This window comes from Euprymna scolopes, chromosome 6, assembly GCF_053919585.1.
Source record: "Euprymna scolopes isolate OS-2025 chromosome 6, ASM5391958v1, whole genome shotgun sequence".
NCBI classification, from domain to species: Eukaryota; Metazoa; Mollusca; class Cephalopoda; order Sepiida; family Sepiolidae; genus Euprymna; species Euprymna scolopes.
The window spans coordinates 106,167,447-106,195,295 of record NC_136487.1 but is presented as its reverse complement, the minus strand read 5'-3'; the positions used below and the strand labels follow the sequence as shown (position 1 = coordinate 106,195,295).

Sequence of the window (27,849 nt, the reverse complement as noted above, 5' to 3'; positions counted from 1 at the left end):
AGCTGCTTAATTAGGGTACTGTCAGGGGGGACATCTTCTGCCAGCTCCCTCATTCTACAGAGTAACTCTGTTGGCCTACGGTCCCCTAAATGTTCGTCATGGACCAATGTTTCAAAACGTTTTTCTGCCGAGACTGACGTCCGGAGCAGTACCTCCCGCTTTATGCTGTCATATGTAGCGTTAAGAGGGGTGTCAGTTATTAAGTCCTTGACAACAGGAGTCAAAGACGCAGGGAAAGCACTAAATAAAATATGTAATTGTGTTTGCTCTGAAATGTTGTTCGCAGCAAAGTATGATTCGAGTTGGGCAAACCAAACTCGAACGTTACCGGCAAAGGCGGGCAATGTTGTCATTTTAAGAGGAAAATAGACAAAAAAATAAAAATAAATAAATAAACTATCTGGATACTAGAAGGACATTATCAACGGACCATGTGAGAAAAAAGGGAAAATATTTAGACAGAGGCAAAAATAAGAAAAATATTTAACAGGCTAAAAAGAGAGGAAAAAAAAATTTTACAAGAAAATAAACTAGAAAAATGGTTCAAAAGAGCAGTGGTAAAAAAAAGATGGACAATATGTGTGTGTGGGCAGTTTTTTTTTTTTTTTTTTTTTTTTGTGTGCCTGTGTGTGTAACCTATAACCTGGAGGTAAATGAATTCTTTAAACGGGTACTTACGTTTTCGCCGATACGTGAAAGCAAGTTTTTTTTTTTTTTTAGTAAAAATTCTCTCTTTTGTTTCACGGAATTAACTGTCCCTTGAATTACTTGTCTCCTGTTTGCATAAGTGTGCATTCTGGCGTTATTTTCCCCAAGAAGAGGGGGAAAAAAACCCAAACTTTTAGTCACTTTGGTTTTCAAGTCATTTACAACGAACTGCTTTTTCCTAGGATATCCACCACGTGGGTCAAAAGAGTCTGGTGCAGGAAATAATGTCTTCTTTTTTCGTTTTTTTATATAGTGACGAAGAAAAAAAGTTTCCGTGACGAATTTTTTTTTTTCTTGTTTATATCCTTCTCAGAGGTGTGAAGTTTGTCCGTATAGTATTACTTTTCTTGAGGAAAGTATTTCAGGAATTTCTGTTCGCCCTTTCCTTGCTTAGACGGGGTAGAAGTCCGACTCGTCATTCAGCAAACTTGTGTATATGTCGGGTCACCATTTTAGGGAGTTGAGTTAATGCTTTTCGGGCACTTTTATTAAAATAAATATTTCAACATAAGCTACTGAATAAACGAGAAAACAACTTCGTAAAACTTCACAAGGAAAAGGTTTATTGGAGCAAAGGTAAGATGCCAAAAAGATATATCTAGGATAGAACTCGTCTGCCTTTGCCCAGTAGTTATTCCCAAGTGGGAATCGTCGATGCCGGTGTAGGCAGAGAGAGAGAGAGAGAGAGAGAGAGAGAGAGAGAGAGAGAGAGAGAGAGAGAGAGAGAGAGAGGTTCATTCTCTTTGACGTATCGCTGGAAAAGGGAAGAGTTTTTCTCGTCCGGGACGGAAGCAGTTATAGTTCCTTAAGGGGTAAGGAAGATCCCTGTGCAATGCCTCTGATTGGTCAATATGTGCCATATTGGTCAGGGGAGGCACTGATGCACAAGAAAAGAGTTCTATTTGTTTCTGCTACAAACTCAATTTGCTGCAGAAGATGACAAGGTCCATTAGTTTGGAAAATTCCAGACTATGAAAATGAGATTAGAATGTCCGATTTTTAATGGAGTCCCTTCGTTTGATCGGTTTGAATTCCCAAGCTTTATTAAAAGATACGAGTTTTGTATTGCCTTTTTGGATGGTAAAGCTGATAAATTACTTCGTCTGAAATGTAAGCTTCAAGGGACGGCACTTGAACTCATTTCTAATCTTGGTGTTACCTCGAGTAATTATGTTTGTGGTTTGAACTTATTAAAGGAAAAATTCTTTAATCCCGATATAATAAGGGATTAAAATATTTGAAGAAATTCTTCCTCAACTAAATCCAATTACAAATTTGGAAATGTTAAAAAATATCGAGCAAGTTAAATCGGACTTGTCAGAATTAGACAAATTTGTTTATTAAGATTTTTTCTCTGAAGGATCTACATCTGCTATATAGTGATGTGCGTTATCTTTAATATAACAAAAAAATCTTACCGCAGGTTGTCCAGCCTTCATGTGTATGTGTGTGTGTGTGTGTGTATGTGTGTGTAGCACATGGTGAAGGAAATAGCACCTAGAAAAGCACAAATAAAACTTTACACATAAGAAGGTTAATAGTCCAAGTATTATAGATGAAAACAGGCGGGAATTATGTTCATTCCTACATTTTAAAAGTCAATCCCCCCCCCCCCCCACGCACACATACACTCTCTGACTACCGGTGTTAATCTCATGAGAAGTTACGAGAATTTAAAGTCTCGGACTGAGACAAGGGAGGCAATTTTGCTCTAAAGAGATACTCCCCTTATATTGTACTTTTTTGTGTCGTCCTAACATCTCTCTAAATTTTGTCGCTTGTACAACTTAAGTTGGCGATCCACCTGCAAGTCAAGATGTGAGCTGACTTCCGAGTTTTTAGTTCCTGCACCTCAGCTTTGATAGTCTGGGAAGATTCTATAGTTTGTTGTGGCAAGTTGAAGGAATTCAACAAGATGTTTAGTGGAATAGAACAATCTTGTTGTAGTCTGTCTGGAAGGTGTGATCGTCGCAGTTGGTTGGAGTGTCGAACCCAAATTGAATTTTGAACATTTACATCATATATTACATTTCCAGTTCATTGTACAATGTGTCTTTGTTGTTTCTTTTGTTAAGACTTGTTGACCCGGCAAGAATGTTCTTTGAACAGAACCATGATGGCGGTTGTACTGCCGTTGCATTTTTATATTCCTCTTGATGGAATGATGTGGTTTTAGACATCAATGTGTAAACGGGTTTTCTGATTCATCAAGCATTCAGCTGGTGAGCTACCGTTTGGGGTGTTAGGCTTTGGTGTTGTCCTATAGCTTGTCAAGAAGGTTTCAAGTATTTATGATCTTGTCCTTTCTCACTTAAGTTTTAAAAGGGCTCTTTTAAAAGTATCTTCAACCTGACCATTCAACTGTAGATGAAATAGTGGTGTGCGAATGTGGTTGATACCATTTTGTTGGCAGAAGTTGGAAAACTTGGCTGAGCTAAATGGGATGCCGTTGTCAGAGACCAAAATCTCAGCAATGCCAAATCTGCTGAAAATCTGAAGTTTGAAAATTGTTTCCTCAGAAGTGATGTGGTTCATTTGGAATATCTCGTGGCATTTGCTGTAGAATTTGATTATTTATGGGGACGACTCAACATTAGATTTGAAGGCTACCATATTGTATTCAACCAGGAAGCAGAACAGTGTTCCACAAGGGGGCATTTCTGAGAAAGAAACTTTGTTCATGGAATCTGTGTTTAGATTTAGGCTCTCTATATAGAGAGTGAGGAAATCGTATATAGTCGTTGTAATTAGTCGAATGTTTTTTGTGAAAGTTTGGCTAGGGAGTGACCATAGATTGGAGTTCAGTCGAGCACTTGCCATGAAAATAACGACAGAGCAGAGACAGGCTCGCAACGTCTCTTCTGTGGGAAAGAGGTTGTGAAGAAGAGCAAACGGCATCACCTACTTAGGTTTTAAAATTGGTTTTGAACTCCATCAGATGTGGCAACAGTACTCCATTCCAGGCCATACCTGGCTGTTATACAGATAGAAAATTACATCAGCAGTAAGATACCTACTATAGCGGTAGAGTAATTCAACAATTTTCTGGCGATCCAGGCAACACATTTGATGTATGTGTTCCATTTTAGATCAAGAGTGAAGGTCAGTCTCAGTAGCTTGTCAAGACATAGAGCTTCTCCAAGACGAGAGTTATTCTTTTCAATTGGAGCTTGAGTCAGAGCATTTATAATGAAAAGAAAGAAGCTTAGTTTTCAATGCATCAAAATGAACCAGCCACCTTTTTCCCCATTGTACTACATTCTCAAGATCAGAAGAGAGGGAATCAAAAAGATTTTAGTCATTGTCAGCATTTGAATTATTGCCATAGATCGTGGTGTCGTCTGCATAAATGTCTACAAATGATCTAAGAATGTGATTTGGAAGATCCTTCATGAAGATCAGGAAGAGAGTTGAATTCAGGATGGAACCTTGAAGGGCGCCAGCATTAATACTATGAGTTTCTCATTTCTGCCTATCAGCGACTACTCTTATAACCCTATGAGAGAAAGGATTTAATAATTGAGAGGATATTTCCAGCTTTTCCATTAGACTTTTATGCCATATCAAGAAGTTTTAGGATTCTGTTTTGCAACAATGAGTGAATGATGATCCGTTTCAGCAAGGGGAAGTACACCATTAACCTCGGATAAGGAAGATTTCAATTGGAAGAATGGTAGTACATGTTTGTTTGGTTACTTGGTACGGTGGTAATGGATGACTTCTTGTAGTGAAGTGTCAGAAGCTGAAGAGATTTCTGGCTCCAGGGATATTGCTGCAACTATGGAGTCTTCCTCTGGTGTGTACTAATGAGTCTTGATTGGGCATCTGCATGTCCAATGGAATTAGTTGAAAAATACTTTATTAAGAAATTCTAGTCCAATAATGTGGTAGCCCATCGTTGTAGTCGATTGGCAGTATACACTGAGCGATCACTGATGATGGCCTGTAAGACAAATCCTAGTGAGTAAAATAATAATAATAATAATGTCCCCTCCCAAATTTACCTCCATCCTGATGTTTACTATATTTTCTTCGTTTTAACCAATATTCACATCATAGTATGATTGTCTTTTAGTAGTTATGTAAACTTCATTTCCGTATTCATGTATTCTGCATATGAAAATGAAGACTATAGCGAAGTATAGGATTCCTAATCATGTAACTGATGAAAATATGCTACACATTTTGAAGAAAAATATGGAAAAAAATGAACATAGAAGAACAAAAAACCAAAACTTTAAATATAATTTCTGTATTAAAAGTAATAGTTATTTAAATATTTCAACATATAATCTTGTGGAGAAAATCCAACTCCCCAATAAGGGGCACTCTGGGTAGGAACAAAAATAAAAATTGTCTCAGTCACAAAGGATTTTTCCTCCACCGGCCGAGGACAAAAAAGGTGAATTCTAGTATCATAACAGATATTACATCGTGATCTTGTCCCGAAGGCCAAGAATTGTTTGTATTTTATGTTTATTTGTTCCCTAAATTCATTAGTTTTATCAGTATTAGATTGTATATTGCTTTAAAATTACGTAATTTTACATAGATAATATTGATATTTTATATTAAATAAAGTTCAGTTCACTGGCGTAGCTAGGGGGGGCATTTTGAGAGGGTAAAAATAGAAAGTAGAATAAATAAATAAAAATAAACAAAGGTTAACAAAAAATATGAAATTTTATACCAAAAAAGTTGTAAAAAATCGGAATTTCGGGGGGGGGGGGAGGTATCGGAATCAGAAAAAATGTGTCCCTATTTTCTGAGCGTCAGGTGGGGGGCGGCATGGAGGCGGCATTTTGAGATGGTAAAAGGGGAAAATCGAAAAAAATGCTAACAAAAAATCTGAAATTTTATATCAAAAACGTTGGAAAAAATGGGAACTTTTGTAGTTATTGGAATCGCAAAAAGGTGTCCCTATTTTGCGAGTGGCATATGTCAGGGGGCGGCATTTTGAGAAAGTAAAAATAGAAAGTAGAAAAAAATAAATAAAAATAAACAAAATCTAACAAAAAATCTGACATTTTATATCGAAAAGGTTGGAAAAAATGGGAACTTTTGTAGTTATTTGAATCGCAAAAAGGTGTCCCTATTTTGCGAGTGGCATATGTCAGGGGGCGGCATTTTGAGAAAGTAAAAATAGAAAGTAGAAAAAAATAAATAAAAATAAACAAAATCTAACAAAAAATCTGACATTTACAGCTCATCGGTGCGGCTAGACTTTAGCAACTACTTCCAGCTAGGAACGAAATCCGACCATCTGAGAGAGCGAGGGAGAAATATTTTAACAACAATTAGCAGCCTTTGGGCTGATATCACAGTGTAGTATCTGTTCTAATGATACACTTCTCCTTTTCTGTCGTCGGTCAGTATGGGGAAATCGTTCATGACTGAGAATTTTTATTTTTGTTCCTATCCAGAGTGCCCCTTTTTGTGGAGCTGGATTTTCCCCACATTAAAAACCGGCCTTGTGTCTAACTCTGCCCTCGTGGAGAGCCAAGTAAATGGGAACAATCGGCAGTCGTTGCCAAACCGACCTCAGCTCTAATTGTACACAAGATCTAATTTTAAACAAGACCATTGCTATATTCGCTTACGGCCGTTTGACATTTTCGGCTCTCATTATGCTCAACATTATGGGAGCATTATAATAAATACAGATTTATTTTATAACTATATATGTGCATATATACATATATATGTGCATATACACATATATTTATACATACATATACATATATACATACATACGTGCATATATACATATATACATATATACACACACATACACATATATAAATACACATATATACATACATATATATGTGTATATATATACACATATATGTATCTATACATATATGTATATATATATACATATATAATATAAATATATGCATACATATATACATACATGTAGATACATACATATACATATATATATATAAACAAATATATATATATAATATATCCTTCAAGATTGAGGCAATTTATTTTGTTTTAATCTAGGTTGAACTTTCTCTACATTAAAAACCGATCTTGAAATGAATTAAAGCAATTTATTCTCAATTAATGGAAATTTTGAAAACTCCAAACGCAATTGTAAATTATTACTTGATAAATAGTTTAACAGTTTGGAGTTTTCAAAATTTCCATTAATTGAGAATAAATTGCTTTAATTCATTTCAATCACTAAGTTTAAAAAAGGCAAGCATTAATTATTTCTGGAGATATACTCAGTGACCGGCTGACCTAACAGGATAGGGCCAAGCCCAGGCTTCGGCCAAGCACAAAAAAAAAAACAAATTGACCTCAGAAAGATTTCATACTTAAAGGGGAACTTTCGTATAAATTTTTATCGAATAGGTGCGAAAAGAAAGTTGGATATTTGGGTGTATATACACCGACATCAAAGAGGAAATAACATTAGATGCGAAAGTTTGAATTCATTAATTTTATCACTGTCACATTCATGAGGCTAAGACTTTGAAAGTATCAAACGTTTGTTTTTGTAGCATAGTTTTTATAACTCCTTGTAAACTTTACAATTGCTAGCTGGGGGATCGGACAAAATCACCCCGGGCAACCCCCACCATCTACTTAAAACAAAAGGAAAACAGATAAAATCTCAAATGAATAAAAAATATTAAAAATCAGTTTTCATATTTTAATTTTAATTTAATTGAATTTAGGAAAATTAGATACCGTAGAACTAATTTTCGCAAGGTATGAAAATTAAGCAACTACAGAATAAATGTTAACTTAATAATAATGGACCAGTTTTCCTACCTAGCAAAAAAAGGCGAATCTTCCATGGACGAATTTTCCCCGGAAGAATTTTTCCATGGACGAATTTTCCGGGTACCCAAATGCCGGGGGGGGGGGCAAATTTCACTACCGCCCCGGGCGGCAAAAGGTCTAGCTACGCCACTGGTTCAGTTTCATTATTGGGTGCCTTTATTTTCTTTTTTAACATGTTTTAATGCTCTTTTTTAAAATGCCGTCATATAGTATTAACAGTAACAGTTCGACAAATCTTACCTACATTGCCTGCGAGAATTTTTCAGTTAACAGGCCTTCTATATCTCGGTGGCCGTGATTGTACCCTTTTTTAAAAGTCAAATGCAAAAGCTAAAAGGGATCTTCATGAATATCCTTTCTTTGCAGACACCGTATGGATACTTCCTTCGTGTTCTCATAATCTTATTGAAGGTGTTCTGAACCCTGTTCATTCATATCCTGACCTTTTGGGTCTCTTTTTTGAATATTCGCCAGTAAAACATGGCATGCAGCATTTTCTTTCTCTGAACTCTATCAGTATCGATTGTGATACTGACTCGTCGTCTTATGATGATGGCAAAATTAATCATTTAAAATATCGCATTTTCAAATATAATACTATTTTATTTGGCTTCAATGCTAGTGCTTTTATTTTGAGTTATATTTTTTTACCCCTGAATATATTATTATTATCAAATTTCATGCAGAATAGTATAGTTATCATATACCATCATCTATTCTCTGAAATAATTTTTATCTAGACAATATGGTCACATCCAGTTGCGATCTTGATTCTCTCAATGCAATTTATCAGACAGTTAAACGAGGCCCGTTTTGACCTTGAGTCATGCAATTCTAAGTGTCGTGACTGGCAGGAGAGGATGAGACCGCTTCATCCTCTCTTCCTACATTTAAGAAGGTGTTGGGATGTTATTATTCTACACAAAGGGATGCTGTTAGACTTGCACCTACAATAATTGACACTAATGTCTTCATTAAGCCTAGCATCTCAAATTTCAAAGGTTTACAATCCTTTACATCTGCTTCTTTCAGTTACCGTTCAACTTGGCAGAATCTTTTCAAGTAATTGAATGGTTTGTGTGAAATTGATTTTCCTACATAATTTCTATGTTTTTGCAATGCTTCTGAGGATGTATATAGATTTTCACTGTATGCGATGCAAGAATCTGAATAGCTTCTAATCTTTGCAAAGGCTAAAGTAGCCCCCTTAAAAAGAAGACTGTTCCTACCTTGGAACATATGACAATCTATCTTACCCTTAAGATTATTCCTAATGTTTTGAAAGCCTGTCAACATTCAGTCATGCTCTCCAATGCCCAAATGGTTTTATTTTGGGTTCTGAACAGAAAGGAAACTGAAGGGAATCTTTTTGTTGAAAACTTAATACAGGACGTAAGAAAAATGTTAATTAAAGTAGATCTTGGAATCTCACATCAATTCAAATATATTTCTTCTTCAGAAAACACTGCTGGCTTACTAGAGATCTTTTCTTTGCTAAATTCAAGCAGGTTTATGATCTATGGATATATGATCCTGATTGGGTGCATCAGTTCAACGTCGGTTGGCCGATTGCTCCATTATCATGCCTTAATTTCTTAATATCTTAATGTCACAAATAAAAAAAATGTTTCCTGCATGTTTACTGATGATTCTACAGGAATATTTTACCTTTTGATATTTCAGACTTTTCATCATTGACAAAGATGATTGCAGGTCTTGCTGTTTGTTGATAAATTGGAACATCGACAAACTGATACGATTGGCAAAATTAATGCTCTTCTCTTCTATGCAGAGGGAGGAATTTCCCCTGTAAAGTACAATATCTGAACAAACCGTCTAGAAGAAATATTCCATCTAGAGTTACTGCCCTTGGACTCTTTATTGACAATGAAGGCTTGTTACGAACTATTGGCAAAATTATGAATTCTGATGCTCGTTTGACTGAACATGTGATCAAAGAATCACATTTAAATTGTTGTCATCTCGGAACAAATTGAGGTTGATGAGATTTTAGATTGCTCAGGAAAAGCAGTTGGTAAAAGTGTTCTTTTTCATCGTATTGTTTGTAAGAAAATTAATTCCTTGCCCTTTCAGGTTCTATAGGCTCTCAGTTGAGTGACTTTTATTTGCCGTTTCCAGCAAGTGGGTGTTGATTTTTCGGGACATTTTTGGATGAATAATGAAGATTCCAAAATGTATATTTTGTTATTTACATGCATGAGTCTGTATGCTGTTCATTTGGAGCTCTGTCCAAACCAGAGTACTCGTTCATTCTTGATAGCCTTCATTAGGTTTACTAATTTATTTGGGATACCACCAATGTTTATTCTGACAACGCTAAAACCTTTCAGCCTTCGGTATGCTATTATCTGAAGTTATGACAAATTTAGGAAGAAATTTAGATCAACGTCTATCACCCACATCACCATTCCTCTGTATTCTCCTTGGCATGAGGTACCTGGAAAAGAACGATTCAAATCGTCAAACAATGCTTAAAAAAAGCTCTCAGGAAGAAAAAAGGTAGATTACTTTGATTTTCGGACGATTCTCTTTGATGTGCAAAAAACAGGTAATAATCGGCTGCTCAAATATGTTACAATATTGGATAAGGGAATTGATATTTTAACTCTTAACCATTTTTTACAAACAGGATATAATACACATTTGTTAATAAATAATCATGAGGTTGATTAATCATGTCCAGACCCTCCCAGTAGAATTAAACTATTGGATTAAATTAAGAGAGAACTGTGTCAAAAAGTTCAGGAAGATGTGGCAAAATATCTCCTGTCATTAAGGGAAGGTGATTGAAATATGTTAAATCATTGCCTAGAAAAATTATCTGTGAGAGAAATTGTTTTGATGAAAACATTAAACAAACCAAGACCCTTTTGGAGTCTCAGTAAGATTATTTGTCTTATTTGCGGGGATGATGGTCATTTTCCTTCAGCTTATATATTAAAGGATAGGGCCTAACAAGTTCATTCCCTAAAGCATTTATCCCTGTTGTAAATTAGGGATTCTTCTGTCACAAATACTTCAGAATTTGAGAAAGAATGGACCTTTTTTCTGTCCAACTTGCTCCGTATTGATTGACGCCTCTTCTCCGATGATATATTGCGATATATGCAACAAGTGGTATCATTTTAACTGAATTGGAGTTGGTGAACACGATACATTTGGAGATTGGTTTTGTCCGAGTTGTTTGGAAAATATTTCATGTTAGTTTACTCTCTGAATGTAATACTAAAAGTTGTAATGTCTATTGACTTATGTTTTATGAAAAAATCCATCTACTTAAAAGTAGCCCGATCTCTCTAATCTTTCTCTTAATGACCAATTGAGACCACAAGAACAAAATGCAATTTTTTTCAAACAAAAAAGATGGTGCTACATGCCACACATCAAACAGATCACTGACACCGAGTTCATGATATGTTTACGGAAGAGATAACAATAAGCAAAGAGTTATAGGCACCATGTTCCCCGAACTTTTAATCACGTGATTATCTTTGGGAGACTTTAAAACAATCCTCACAATCTAGATAAACTAAAGGAGAACATTACCAACGCTATATTGAGAATCACAAGAGAAGATCTACAAGCAGTATCTGCAAACGTGCCCAGAAATACATAGACGTCAACAGGGAACACTTCCAGCATCTTTTATAGGTAATTTAAACAATGTTACAGGTAATTTAAACAATGTTACATGTAATTTAAACAATGTTACATGTAATTTAAACAATAAAAGAATGTTACTCCTCTTTACTACATTTTCTGGGCTACTTTTAAGTGGACCACCCTTTACTATGTATGTTGTTTGTTAATCTAAGTGAAACTAAATTTGTTATGTTAACTTATATTAAACCAGACAAAGACACATATTCTATATTAAATATGTAAAAGTAGAAAAAAGTAATAATTATACATTACTTTCTTTTGCTTCTCTTGGGGGAGTGCAGGAAATTGTACTACAAAATGTGAACACTTGTTCTTCTTCCTTTCACTCTTCTAACCTCCCTTACTACCACTGTTTAATGTTTGAAGGTTAATTAAGGTGGAAGATTTAACCATCATTCTTGCACTGAAGAATTCATTGTATAATTTTTTAGTTTTGTGTCTGAAATATAACATTCTCAATGATCAATGTCTTATTTTATTTTATGAAACTTGATTATACTTTCACACACACACACACACACACACACACACACACACACACACACACATATATAAGTTATCAAATGGAAGTAAGTGTCGATTTACGGTGTTTAAACATAGGAGTTCTTTTTTGATATTTTCTTGCCAGTTTCTTTTATTGAAATTTCTTTTTTAATTTCTACCCAATTGCAGTTAAATGGGCTGGTATTTTGGGAGAGAAAAAAAAAGAAAAAAAAACACAAAAGTTCACGGGTAAAATTCGTCACTGTATTTCCTCCTCACAACTTTCTCTCTCAACTTCCAGCACGCATCTCTGCCCTCACCTCTACCAACAGGCGTTTTATTAAAATAAAAAACTGACTGCATTTCATTTGCATATGTGTGAGGTGGGCGGTGGGCGGTGGGCGGTGTGATCTCGTGCGATTCCACGAAACCACACCTTATAAAGTCACGACCGCCATTTTCAATCTCTCTCTCTCTCTCTCTCTCTCTCTCTCTCTCTCTCTCTCTCTCTCTCTCTCTCTCTCTCAGATCCAGGTAAGTCGTATAGCCACACAAGGCACACAAACGTGGGCGCTTGTTTCTTTGATTATTACATTCAACTCTACCGTTTAATACACCAATGAACAATATTTTCTAAAAATTTGTATCTAATGAAGCAGACGGTCCTGGATATGACCTAAAACTATATCCGATGGTGAGGCCCCACCTTGTGGGCCTTGGGGAGTGTGGAGCCACCCTTTAATTGTCATTGCTCCCAGGTCCACTCTGACCCGGAGTGGTAGTATCTCTTAGGGTTCCAACTATGGGTTAAATAGAATCCGGCTTAAAAAACAAATATACTCCATTAAAAATCGTTCCTCAAAATAACTAGATTTGGCATTAAATAACCTGAAAAATGTTGATATGCCGTAAAACAAAAACAACCAACCAACCAACCAATGAAGCAGATCTTTTCATATTTCGACCTGATCAACCATATTTTTTCATTTAAACCTAATAAACTATATTTCTTTTCAATTTCTATGCAATAAACCATGTTTTTAAAATTTCTACCCAATAAACCATATTTTTACCCAATAAACCGTATTTCTTCGAATTCCTACTCAATGAACCATTAAAAAATAAACCACATTTTTTTTACATTTTTACCTAATGAACCATTTTTTTAAAATTTTCTACCTAACATATTTGAACTTTCTACCCAATCAACCATATATATTTTTAAAATTTCAACACAATGAAGCATCATTTTCTTCCTAATGAGCCGTTTTCAATGCATGAAAAACTTTGGTTTTGAACATTTGAATAATTCCAATCTTGTTTAAAGTGATTCAATTCCGATTTCACCATTGTGATCTTTTGGTGTTTTTGTTGACGATTTTTGTATAGAATTTCATTTATTGATGTACAGTTTTCACTTGGCAACAATTCTGGTACGTTTTGTTTTGAATTTGTTTCAAGTATGTTTTGATTTTTCTAGGGACTGACAATAAATTACAGCATAACATTACTTTGAAATATTTAAATTTATTTATTTTTACTACAAACTTTGAAATATTAAAATTTATTTATTTTTACTACAAACTTTGAAATATTTAAATTTTTGAATATTGAGCTTCACTGGAATATAAAACAAATGTTTTTTTATCGTACACACATACACACAATGATTGAGGTTTCATCAGTTTCAAAGTCTACAGTAAAAACTAAGTGAATAAAACTAATTCTTTAACATTGAATGATGTAATTGTTAATGTGAAATTATTTTTGAAAAAAATATCAGACGAGTCAATATTAATCGTATATTTTGACTAAGATATCGTTAATCAACTATACAATCTCATAGATTGGTCAATCCAATCTTTGTATTTTGCCACCCGTGTGAAGACTCCTGGATAATCCTCAGGATGATCCTTGCTTGTAAATGATGCCACTCCAACTTGCACCCAGCCATGAGACGATGGACAAACCAGAGGACCGCCGCTGTCACCCTAAAATGCATAAGAAGTTTCAAAATAGAGAAGAACAAATGTATACATATTGCAAAAATGTTTTTCAGTTTTTTTTAATAACTTTAAAATCTGATTAAAATATAACAACAACAAAAAACAAAAATTATTTATAAACTTGTCTAATACTATTTGCAGTGCTTTATATTTTTACGTTTCCTTTTTGTCTTTTTTTTCACTCGACTCTTTTTGATATCAGACAAACCACACACACACACACACACACACGCGCGTGCGCGCACACACACACACACACACACACACACACACACACACACACACACATGTCAGCCTACTAAATGCTTATTGAGCATCAAAGAATCGGATATATACAAAACTGTTGTGATCAGGAAAGGTCACTAAGAAAGACTTGGATACGGATACAGTTTAGAAAAAGCAATTGTATTTACGAGACAGAACGAGAGTAGTATTACTTAATGCCAATATGGTGTACATTTGTACCAGTATATTCAGTATATTTATACTGTTAGGAGAGTTCATATATTGTGTATGGTGAGTTCTCATAACACACCCTACCTATGCCTTTTTGCACCGTAAAAACTGTTAATGTCTTTTCAGCTTTAGTTCGATAGTTAGTGGGTTGGTGAATTTTCTGTCTTACCATCGCTGTTCTGGGGTTGGTTAGAGAGGGTCGACATCGAATGTCTCAAAAATGGTGGTAATGTCTCATCTGAACAATGTTATTTTTTTACTGGTTTATGTGGCGTGTTTTATGAGTATGTTTCGGTCTTTGTATGATATACAGCATATCGTCAATCCTCTTGCTGATCATAATCCCATTCCCAAAATAAAGTATTGTTTTTAAAACTTTTGAAAAAAAACTTTTTTCTCCGGGGTTAAAACGTCTTTTTGGTACCACTGTGGTCTTATGCAGTTTAGATTGTTTCAGACGAAATTTATCAAAATCTGATCTCACCTTCCGTGCGAACATGGTTTCAGCAGGTTAGACTGCTCTTAGAGTTTTTAGATTCGCTGTAATTCTATACACTTGCAAGAGTTGTTGATCGGCTCCATCTTTTTGTGTAGTCTGTGCCTTTTTAGTGCTCTTTTTAAGAATGTTCACTGTCACGAATGAAACATTTCTCTCTTTTTTAAATGGGTCGTGCGTTCTTTATTTTAGTACATCTGCCTACTCTTTGAGAAAGTTTTGTTTTAATTCAACTTTAAAATCCTCAGCATCATCAGCATCCGACTTTTTTTGAACGATCCCAAAGTTAAAACTGTTCATCCAATCCGTTCTAAATAAATCCTCAGAGATTTTAGTACGATTTTTTTTTTTACTTTTTTAAGTGTACCGTTCAAGTTTACTGGTAAAAATAATTCGCAAATAAAATTAATTTTATTGTCAGTCACAGTATGGGCTGACTTCTGTGCTTTCTGCAAAGTCGCTTTGTTAAGTTTCGTACATATATGTAAAGTTATTATGGGAAGCGTCAAACTGTACTTTAGTTATAAAATATTTTGACTATTACATTTTTGTTTGACTTTTCGTTGAATCATATCTGTCTAATTTTATTTTTTACCTTGCTTTTGCTTCTACAATGCAGACCTTTATAACCAACTTGCCACAATTTTGTCAAGTTTTATTTTGAAAAGGACAAATTTTTTCACAATATGATTCGCCATCGTAATTTCTTTTGTTATTGCATTGTTTACTTGTTTTGTAAATGTGAATAGTCATATTCTTTTCTCTCTTTTACTGGAGTATGCTTTGTTTTTATTTATAATTTACTTTTCTGACATATGCTATGCCTCATTCTACTATGTTGTTAGAATCGCTTCTCATGATCAACCCTTTTGTAATCCTATATAAGTTTTTAGTAGACTACTAGCGAAACTCGAAAGAAAATCCAATTTTACTCTACAGTAGAATTGGGGTTTCTTTCGAGTCTTGCTAGTACTCTTCATTTGATTTCGCCATTTTTTGTCGGCTTGAATAAAAATGAAGATTCAAACTCATATGCCGACAATTCTGCTAGCTTAAAGTTGTTACAACTGATGCTAAATAATAAATGCTAGATAATATTCTTTATCTCACTTAATCAAATTAAAACATTTTCACTTCTTGTGAAGTATTGGAACTGCAGGTTTCTGTGAATTCCAGATTAGTGATTTTTTTAGGTGGGATGTAGTCCACGAATCTGCTGTGTTCAGTAGTTCCTAACTTTTATAAAATTTTTTTGCATCAAGCCAGTCTTTGCAATCAACATTAAAAAGGTCTTCATACCTTCTGCATAAATTATCGAACGTTTTGTTTTTATCAAGAACGTAGGTAAAGGTCTCCATTGTGTTTCATATAGTGCTCTGCAAAAACGCTGTGTTGCTCTCAATGGGTGGTTTATTGCTCAGGTTTTTGAGAAGGACGTCCCCCTCATAAATATAGTGCCATATGTCAGATTTACTGATTTCTTTTATCGTCTTTATTCATCTGAACAATTATGAAAACTGTAAACAATACATACATAGGTTTTTCCAGAAAATTAATAATAAAATAACAAAATATTTTTGGCAAAGAAACAAATATTAATAGAAAATATTATGCAATAATACAAAAACAGAAGTAAAAAGAACTTAACATTTTCGCTTTAAAATTAATTTTCTTTGAGCCTTTTTCTTTTTTTTAAAACATTCAACAATATTCTTTCAAACTTCATCCGATGAAATTTTTTGTTTGTTATTGTAAAATATACATTTTTTATTGCAAATGTAAGTGCCTTTTCAATGTGTTTTTCACATGTAAAACTGTATTTTGGAGAATATATTCCCAAACCTTTTTCTGCAGACATTCTTGTAGATTCATGATTTTTTTTTACTGTAAAGGATAGCAAAACACAAACAAACTCTGACATTTTCCTAGATGGAACAGTAAAACCTCGAGAAAGTAAATCAGAAGTATTCCTTATCTGTAGCCTCATCGCTATTACTGCCGACCATGATCAGGGAACACATGTCACATTGAAAATGTTTAATTTTTTATGATATATCCAAAAATTATAAATGCTACTTCTTTGCAGTCTGGTGACAAAGAGAGCTTATTTATTTTTGATTCCTGCAGGGCCAAAATAGAATTTTGTCATTCTTCTGAACTGGCTTAAATCTACTACCACGCATTTGTCAATATTGAGAAAATGTATTTTCATGTGGATCACTTTGAAACCTACATATGAAAATAAATGCATCTAAAAGTTCTTGCATAAATATATCCTGCCCTCTCAAAATTATAACAAAAGTTTGGAAGTTTGCTTCGTCAGATAAAAATCTTAAATTTGTGTTCAAGACTTAATCCAATCAGATAATCTTTTGTAGAAATCAATTTTTCCATCATTTACAATGACTGCATTGTTCAAAAAATTAGGTGTGAGCATTTTTCTTGAATTTGATATTATTCACATGATATCAATTTAAGGAAGTTCGAGATGTCAGCTCGAACAGGAGAATAGCTCTTACGAGCTGCAATAGTTGTCTCATGAAAAATGGTAACAGCTAAATTAACATTTTTATTTATTGCCACTTATGCAAATGTTAGCTTTGGAGCCTTGTGTAATGTAGCATTTCATATCTTTGTCATATACTTTTTGTAAATCAGATCAAGCTTTATATCTGAAACAGAAATATTTGAGATCTCAAATGTAAAAGTAGGAAATACAAACTTCTTTTTGTTCAGTAAACTATTACAAATATTTTTTTAACAAATAAACAGAATAAAAAAACAGAAATACTTTTGGGGAGAATTAGGAAGAGTTTTAATGCGTTTCCTTCAAATATCAAGTAAAATATTAAAGGCATTCAACATTCAGGCATTCAACATGTCTCAAAAATGGTGTCGATCGGTTCTTCCTCTACTGGTAATGTCTCGTCTGAACAATAATATTTTTAACTGGTTTGTGTGGCGTTTATGACTATGTTTCGGTCCTTGCATGATATATTAATCCTCTTGCTGATAACCTAATTCCCAAAATAAAGTATTGTTTTTAAAACTTTTGAAAAAAAAAAAAACTTTCTCCCCAGGGTTAAAACGTTTTAAAACGTTTTGCAACAACGTTCCTAATAACAAAAAATCCAAAATTTATCAGTTGAAAAATAAATTTTAGGATTTGCTGAGAAAGCCAGTCGTCGTTTACTGTTACTTCAGGACAGGATTTAACAACTGATGTTTTTTAGATCATTAACCATAAATATTATTATTCCCTTATAAAGTTATTTTCATTTTCCAAGAATTATTTTACTGCTGTAATTGATCCCACGCCACTTCTTTGAATTTTTTGTGAATAAAGAAAAAGGTGGTAATGGAAATTTCTCCAAAAGTAATTTACAAGCTTGCCTAAATGTATATCTCAATAGTAAGGCGTAACGGGTTAGGTCTGTAGAAAATGGAGGATGGTCTTTTGGTTTATTTGTTATTTTTTGTAATTCGTCTAAAATCGAATATAGCTCTTCTTACGATTTTAATGTAGGTTGAACAATTGCTAAATTTTGTAACTTTATTTCCATATACAAACCATTGTGGTAATGGTATAGATCTCCATTGCATTAGATAAAGGGGAAATAAAGACGTGAAAGTTTCGGTCGATATAATACTCTCTTTTATAGATGGAAAATGTGTATTCAAGGTTAAAGACTATTCCATAGATTAGAATATAATCGTCATGTTTTTTAAATTCAAAACCAGGGGGGGGCAACATTTCATAGTCAATTGGGTAAAAACTCTTATAATGTCAATAAGATCGGATTTTCCAAAAGGAAAACAAAATGCGAAGACTTTTTTACGACTCGTATCATATTCACTAGAATAACCAAATGCTACAGATTTGGTAACTACTTTTTTGTTATATAAAGTTTTATTTTTAATTTTTAATTCAATAAATGCAATATAGCAAAAATATATAATATAGTTTCAAAAATGAAAAATATCGCTTATGCAAGATCACTCTTGATTATTAAGTGTAAACGTGCATTTTAGTGTTGAAAACATGTTTAAAAATTAAAATAGGTTTTGATAAATTCTCTTGGAATTTATATATTACTAGCGGGGGGTACCCCGCATTACCCGGGTGTTTAGAGGTGTGTGTGCTCGGGCTAGTAATATAAAAACATAAGAATCAAAACAGAAGAATAAGCGAAGTAAATATTTTTAAATATTAAAATGTTAAAACTTTAAAAAATCGAATAAAACACTACAAAAAACTAACGTAAGGCAAACGAAGGATGTTAAATGTAAAAATAGGAAAAACAAAAAAAAGAAAACGCGAATGTGATGGAAAAATAAAACAGAAAAACGAACGTTAAAACTTCTTTAAAAAATCTGAAAAATAAAAATAAAAAAAAACACTGGCTTAAATAACCCTGTTTCAATATTAAAATTTAAAAAATCGAAAAAAAAAGACACCTTACACCACGATTCGAACCCAAAATCTTTAGATAATGACCCCGCGTTCTAAGCAACTGAGCTAGGACGACGTCGACGAAATTGGATCGTTTTTTTTTAAATATTTAAACTAAATCATGTTCTGACGTCATTTGTGCATGCGTAGAAGCGAACTTGTCATGAGAGGACGGTTTTTGCTGACCCCTCCCTGTAGAAAACTGATGATTTTAGGGTGAAGAAATTAATGTTTTTGGCCAATTTTTCGATATTTGTCGGGTGAAGGTTGGAAGGTTAAAATGATACCGATCTGGCGAAAATCCGTGACCTGTGTCGAAAGTTTTTGCGAGACATACAAACACACATACATACATACAAACATACATACACACATTTTCGCTTTTATATTTATAGAAGATAGAAGATTATAAGCATCAAACTATGGTTCTAATTTTTCTTGCCTTACCCGGCAAATTCCTTTAGCATGATTTGTAAATCCTGCACAGATCTTCTCTTCACTCACAACTCCAAAGTAGTGAGAACATTCGCTGTTAGACATAATTGGGAGGCTCAATTCCCGGGCCTGTTTCGTGACGCTGCCACCTAGAAGAAATGCAATCAAGAAATTATTTCATAGAAACAAAACATGAATCACAAAATAAATTTTTCTTAGCTTATATCGAAGAAAGCAAAAGGAATCAGCAAAAAACCTGAAATTTAATGATTTCAGTCTTTCCAAACGACTAAAAGCAAATCACATCCATAAAAATCCATTGTTTCATGTTATGGACGTTGCTTTAATTTGTGCGCATCAATTTCAGTTTTTCACATTATGAAATTTTCACATCGTAATATGAAGGAGAACAATCTTATCTAAATACCCATGCTAGTAACCCCCCCACACATGTATGCATTGCATTCTAACATTATATATAAATCAGTTTTTTTTTGTTTTTATAATGACTCAAACTTTTTTTATTGAAATTTATGTGAAAAATGAAAAGCACAGAGTGGAACGATATAATTGTTGCCCTAGAAAAGATGACATGATTCCATTTCCGTTTGATGAAAACCGGTTTTCTTTTTATGATGCAGACCATCTACTAGTCTGCCAGTTGTGTACAAATCCCAAGAGCGGTAGGAGCCTATTATCATGTTTGAAAGTGACACAATGTTCAACGAGCAAGATTAGAGATGAACCCCTGTACAACTCATGCTCTCTACCGATCCAAGTTATGATAACAGGACCATTGCCAGCACCCTCAAAATGCATCGCTGGATTGCCACCGATAACAGGGACGTGTCCAGAGTGAGTAAAACAAAGGCCACGGTTATGGTCTTTGGTGTGATTTCAAGTGAGGGTCACATCATGGCACCTCACATCTTTGAAGTTTTTTTTTTGCCCTCATTTGGGCTCATCAGTAGACACATCCGAACTCAGGATTCGAAATCCGAGCCTTTTGCATGCGAGGCAAGCACTCTGCCAACTGAGCAAACGCCTCGTGTTTTGAATCCTGAGTCCGGATGTGTCTAACTGATGAGCCCAAATCAGGGTGAAATTCAAGTCTTGGATTTCCGGTTCATTGACTGTCATGGCTCTTGTGGGTTGCAATGTTGTTTGGCTGTGGAATTTATTATGTATAATCTCTCACGTTCTGAAAATCATATATATATTGTACTTAAGGACTGGTGCATGGACATCTAAGCAAAAAACAGAGTTTCCTCCAATCAGCATGTGAATGGTGAATAGTGAGTGGTTAGCACTGTAAAACTGGAACTTCACTGCCTTGTAGACTAAGGTTATTGAACCAAAGACTTAGGGTAAGGCAACCCTGACAGAAACATCCCTAAGTAACTTAGCCCCTATCAGCTATGCCATTTTTACCCACTGTTCTGATATCTAGCAACCTAAGCCCTAGCCGTAAATCAAATGGCATAGGGGGGGTGCCATCAAGTTTATTATTTCACTGAAATAATGGACGAATAGTAAGGTTTGCAGATCAGTTGGAAGCTGCAAATTTTATCCTAAAATCATTGTTGTCTTCACCCTAATTCCTGGGAAGGTGTTAGAAAAGATGTACCAAACATTGCCTGTCACATTAACGCTGGTTTGCTGCCTGTAGGTGAAAGTAATTTTATTCCAGTAGGACTGCAAAAGAAACTCTAAAATATTTGCAAAGTAAAGAATGAAGCTCAATGTTGGTTGTTGGCATATAAGAACTTTTTTGGACTAAAGTGTGTCTAATTGACCTGAAATAAGAACAGCTCTATCAAAGACATGTATCTCTGATGATGATCAGTTTACTGAAATAACACGTAACTTTACACCTTGCTAGGTTGGTAAGCCCAAAAAATGAACGCCGAGATGATGGGGATGCTATTGCCGCCCCTCCCCAAGTATTATAGATAGAATAATGGAAACAAGTTCATTTTTTTGTATTTTGTTTTGTTTGGCGAGACAGTATATTTAAAGAAGTAATAGTTTTTTTCTGTATACATATCTGTTTATTTTGTTGATTTTTTTTTTTCATTTCGATTTTTTTCTCAGTTACTCTGTGTACCTTTGTGGAGGTGACTTTCCTAGAAGTGGAAATGAGATTGGAAATAAGAGCGGTGAGCCATTTCACTAGTTTTCATAATTGTGATAGGTTCATTTGTCCTCTCCACTTCCCGGTTAACAAGTGGAAAGCAATGCAAAGTAATTTTTATTTTAACTAGCATGGCAGATCTTATGAGGGAGGTATTGCGTGAAGTGTAATTTGTTAAGGTTCCCAACTGTTGAGCGCACCACACACTGGTCATGCATCACATAGTAGTGAATGGAGGGGTGGTAATTGAGAAACATCGAACATTTAACATCGTTTAACATAAGTCATGGTAATTTGACTTGGTGGAACACAAGATATGAATTTCTGAAGGATGCTGGAAAAGAGGCATCCGGGAATTCAGATATTAAACACAGTGTAACTCTGTGGATGAAGATTGTGTCTTTCACCTAGCATGCGATGCATGATCAGTTTTACGACTCAATGGCAGACGGAAAATGACTGCAAACAATGTGTTTAGAAATAGAGAGTAGAGATGTGACGTGCATTCAGAACGTGGATAAATGAATAGAAGACTGAGGGGGGGGTAATATTTGGAGGCTGTGTGATTAGTTAGGAATAAAGCCGAGAATTTTAGAGTTTAATGTTGTTTTCTGATCCACGATACACTTGGTAGAAAAGTAAAAATAAGGTAAGCAAGCCGATGATTTGTGCTAAGAGAGAGAGAGAGAGAGAGAGAGAGAGAGAGAGAGAGAGAGAGAGAGAGAGACAGACAGACAGACAGACAGACAGACAGACCCTCACTTAAAAAAGTACAATCAGAATGAAAAAGAAAATGAACCAAAAGTCTGTGTCATGCATTGCAGCTGTATGGCTAGGTCAAATTGTCTTGACTAAAAATATCCTTTGTTGCTGTGAAGACTACTTCAGTTTTTTCTGGGTAAAATTGTATGAGGACCTTGTTTTCATCGATTATCAAAAAAAAAAAAGAAGAAAATGAGAAAGACAATCAGAAGGAAAACGAAAAACAACCTATATAGGTCACATGATATAATTATATTTTCTTTATGGTGTGAGTTTTGTTGATTAATATTGTTGTTAAATGTTGTAAAAAAATAGAAATAGTATGTTTGTTTTGTCTGCGTAAAATTATATAAGGACGTTGTTTGTCAAAAAAGAAAAACAAAAAAAAAAAAAAACAAAGAAAGAAAGAAAATTAGCAGAATACCTGACAAGTTGTGGATAAATTTTTTTGATTAGGAGGTGAAAACAATCCTCCTGATTTTTTGGAGAGGAAGGGAAGAAAGTAAAATGGCAGAATGCTTATTTATATAAGAGGTGATTTAAAAGTCCTCTTGGAAGAGGTAAAAAGAATGACATTTGTTTTGGAAGGGAGAATAAAATGGCAGAATGCCTGTTAAAATGAATGGTAATTTGAAAGTTTTCTAGGTCGTTAAAAAGCCATTCTGTAGGAGGCGAGTTAAAATTCCTCCTGTTTCCTTTTTTTTCAACCTCGTTGAAGGTTTGATGTATCTAGCATGAGAAACATGTACCAGTGTGCAGGAGCCTGTCTAAAAAGAAATTGCTTTTGTATATATATATATATATATATATATATATATATATATATATATATATATATATATATTGTATATTTCAGAGTACAAATATCCTTTGGATGACAAAAGGGTTAAATGCACACTTGTGATTCCAGTTTTGAAATCATTCGGTCGGGTTTTGCTTTGTTGTTCTTGTTTCTGGGTTGACTGCCACATCTCTGATGATTCATAAATTATGAATAATGTATGCATTTTGTATAACTTATGCAATATGACTGTATGATTTTTGTGTTTGTAATTTATGCAATAAAGGACAAGTTGAGCATGAGAGATCTGTGATACTATAGACGTCACCCCCAAGTGTTATAAAGAGGAAAAAAACAAAACAAAAAACAAAAACGAAACAAAGAATAAGTTTATCAGCAGAAAAAGAGAGAAGAGGTTGTTCATCAAGGTACAAGCTGAATAGGATTGTAAATCAAGGTGTAGTGGACAAGAGACCGAATGTAAAGATATAGATTTAGTTTACAGGCAGTTTAGGTGTGGCAATGAGTTTTGCAATAGTTGGGGGATAGTTTTCAGTTGAGGACAACTGGAAGTTAGACAGATGGAGATCGAGATGAGTTGACGTCACCGCAAAATATCGACAAAATATAGATTTGGACTTTAGTGCATAGAGGGTCGATGGAGTCACACACACACCCAGAGTGCAGCTGGTATTTGCAAAATGTGTTGCCGTTTGTGTTGTGTTTTATTTTTCATTTTATACTTGTGAACCCGTATACACCCTCCAGCTAATGTGAGAGACAACGACACAGTCAGAAAAGAGGATGAATAAGAAGAAACCATAGAAACAATATTGTTATTATTATTTTTTTAATTAGAACAACCTTATAACGTTTAGAGTGGCCATGGAGTAATTTTGTGGTCGAGATGCAACGGTCTTCTCAATTTATATTTTAACTTTGCAAGCTACCATAACATTTTAAGGCATCTTTATGATGCCGTCTGTTTCATTCTAGCCGATGAGAAACTTGTTATTCTGGCTAATCTCAATGCTCAAATTGGTAATGACTTTGAAGCATGGGATGTCTTTGATTCATCAGAAAAATAAACTCTAATGAAGTTACTTCAATTTTGTTCAGAATTCATTTTAATCAGAGCTAACATACTTTCTAATCAGAAAGTAAAGCCCATGACTACATAATCAAATACGCTCATGTGATTGACTTTATCATCACTAGGAGGTGTGATCATCTAGATACAACGTACATGGGATGCGGAATGTGGCACTAATCGTAAGTCGGTTGTAAACTTTTTGATCTTTCTTTTTTATCAAATCTTTCTTAAAATTCACTGTTTTTATATGTAGGCTGGTGAATTTCCATTTGAAAGTTCTTCATAAACTACAGAAACGTATCATTAATTTGATTGTTTTTTCCTCTGCCACCTCTCTCTCTCTCTCTCTCTCTCTCTCTCTCTCTCTCACACAAACGCTTTTGTCTTTTTTTATAAATACTGTGGCTGTCGCCACATTCATCATTTCTTAGGATAGATGGGTATTCTGGCCCTATAATGCCGAATATCAAAGCCTAATAGACCCTAACTAAATCCGTCATCGTAAAATAGACCCAAGATGAGTCCAAAAAAGATAGGAAAATATCGTTCTAGTTAGAATAATAGCGTAAAAGTGGTATAAAATAAGTAATTATTCATTTGTGTTATATATAGCTTAGAAAGCAAAATAAGATAGGTGTTCCTACTTCCGGGTCGTGATTCGGTCAATGCTCCAGGCGAAGTGATATCACAGAAAGGATGCCAAGCCCTTTCTGAGATTAGACCCTGGGGAGAACAGGTCGCTTCGTTTCACCGTCCGTCCATCGTTCAGTCAGTTTCAAATGTAGTAGCAGTTTTTTTTCCTTTAGCCCCTAAAAGTGCCAACAAGGTAAGAATCCAAAATCTTAATATTTTGTTGATCATGAATTAATTATAAGGTAGAATTAAGCGATTCCCATAAAAAGGGAAATTTAAACTAGCTATTCATAAAACAACTTGGTGTGAAATTAAAAAAAAAACATTGGAAACATAATTTAATGATTTAATGACAATGATTTCACAATTAAACAATTCTTAAAGAGATCAATCAAGTACAAAAAAACACTAACAAAATTTGCAAAGAAACTTTACAAGAATGAATGGTGTTCACAGAAATTCAAAGAATAGATAGCACAAAAAAAACTGTATTAATACATCAAGTATTTGGGCCTCCAAAATTTTATGTTGTCAACGAACCACAGAAAATTATGCAGCGCTAGCAAAAACACTGTTTAATATTCTTTCAGTAATGAATAGGAATGCCGTACAGAATCTTCTACTGTGTGTTGTTTAGAATGAATCGGTTACCAAGTCGTGCAAAAGTAGAAGTAAATTAGAACTGGCAAAACACTTGATCAAAATGGTCTGTTGAACTTGAAAGTAAAAATAATACATTTGCATTATTCAATCTTATCACTAAGATCTGACATGGCACACATGTACCCAAAGACTGGGTGGATGGTATCAAGGAAGAGTGTTTCAGTACCGTTTACTATGATGCTTCATGAATACTTCTTGGTAAAGTAGGGTATCCATCACTTTTTGTGGGCATGATCAAGCATGCAGACATGAAAGCTTGAGTCACCTTTAATGAGCGCTTGTGTGAGGAGATTCCAATAGATAATGAGGTGACATTTCGACACTAACGCTCTTCTCCATATTCTTTGCTGTTATACACATGCTTTCATTATGTTTGACAGACTTAGCATCAAATGGCAGTGACGTTCTTATCAAGGCAGGATATACATGAGCATCGAGTCTATTATAAAAAAATAATTAAAGACTCACGTGACAATCCCTCCTTAAGATGACAGAATTCAAATTAATTTTGAATCTATCGTACAAAGCTCATTTGAATTGTATCATCCTATTATTGGGGAGAAGGATTATGGATGAATGTTGTCTGTTTTCTGTTTTTTCATGAACTTCCTAAATGATATTTTTAAAATGTTTTTGTGGTTTCTGAAAAGCAGTGGGTCATTGCATATTTCATATTGCAAAACAATTGTAAAACCATCGTCAATTCTGATATTGTAAAAGATTAATGGTAATGAGTAAAGACAGAGTCATTGAAATTTAATTAATCATCAAATACTCTCTGAAATTTTTAGAATGTTCTACTAAGAAATATATATTGCAAACATATATATATTGTCTATATAAATCACACACACATACGCACACATATATATAAATATACTAGCAGTTCAGCCCGGCTTTACTCGGGCCCTATGTACTGTTCATAAGTTGCCCTACGTGTGAATACACTTTATGTAAGATTTCAAATGTTTAGACCAAAATTTGTCAGTAATTTCGTAGAGATCACAGAGGTCAAACTTTTTAATTTTGACCCCAATTTTGACCCCTTAACATTTATTATTTTGGTCTCAAATCAAAATACAAAGTTTTACCCATGTCCAAGTTACCTACATCTAAAATTTCAAGTCTTTAGACCCAAAATTGGCGGAGGAATTTGGTAGAATCTGCAAAGGTCAACTCTTTCAACTTTGACCTTTTGGCAGCCAAATTTTCGCTCTAAAACTGATTAAAATGCTTGCCGCATGTCCGAATACCCGTTATGTATGAATTTCCCATCTGGCATCAATTGTGATGGATGGCTCTCGTCTGGGTGAGGCCCCGTGTTTTGACAAGCTTCTGGGTTTGACCTTTACTCCTGATCTGAAATGGAACACGTACATCAAGTCTGTTGCCATGGTCGCTGGAAAGATGGTGGGATCCTTCTACCGCTTCAGAAGATATCTCACTACTGATGCAATTCTCTATCTATATAAAAGCCAAGTACGTCCAAGGATGGAATACTGTTGCCATATCTGAGGAGCTGCTAAAAACAGCCTATCCTGCCTTGACAGAGTACAAAATAGACTTCGTGGCTTAGTGGGGGATGCCCTTTTCTCTACCCTGCAACCTCTCTCCCACAAAAGAGACGTTGTGAGCCTATCTTTGTTTTATCGTTATTTCCATGGCAGGTCCTTGTTTGAACTCCAATCTCTGGTCCCCCCTCGCCAATCTTTCACAAAAAACACCCGTCTAGCCGAATCCACTGTGAAAAATTTCCCCCACTCTATATCTGTGCCTAAATCAAAACGCGGATTCCATGAACAAAGCTTCTTTCTTAAAACTGCACGCCTGTGGAACTCTGTTCCGTCTGCCTGCTTCCCACCGGACTACAACTTGGATGTCTTCAAGTCCAATGTTAACAAATTCCTAATGAACCACCCCCTTAAGTAAACACTTCATCAAATCTCCACACTAACGTATTGTACTTGCAATAACCCTTATCCCTGAGTGGCTTCCGGGCCTTGATAAGTGGTGATCACTGTGTAAAAAAAAAAAAATTCAAATGTTTAGACCCAAGATTTGATGAGTAGTTTGCTAGACAGCGCAAAGGTCAAATCTTTTGAACTTTGACCCCTTGGCAACTTAAATTTTCGACCCAAACCGATTAAAAAGCTTGCCCTATCTCTGAATATTCTTTATGTAAAATTTCAAATTCTTAGACGAGAAATTGGCTGAGTAATTTTGTAGAGTCTGCAGAGGTCAATTCTTTTTTTTAAACT

At 34.6% G+C, this 27,849-nt stretch overlaps 1 protein-coding gene across 1 annotated transcript in view; it reads right to left on the bottom strand.

Moving 5' to 3' along the window:
• Positions 1-13,190: 13,190 nt before the first annotated feature.
• The window catches only part of LOC145277836 (tryptase-like), a 458,673-nt gene continuing 444,014 nt past the window's right edge, over positions 13,191-27,849 (bottom strand). The window contains exons 12-13 of the mRNA XM_080129761.1: positions 19,538-19,674; positions 13,191-13,670 (exon numbers count right to left, since the gene is read on the bottom strand). Coding sequence (XP_079985887.1) covers positions 13,506-13,670; positions 19,538-19,674 — 302 coding nt within the window. The 3' untranslated portion in view covers positions 13,191-13,505. The remainder of the gene's footprint in view (positions 13,671-19,537; positions 19,675-27,849) is intronic.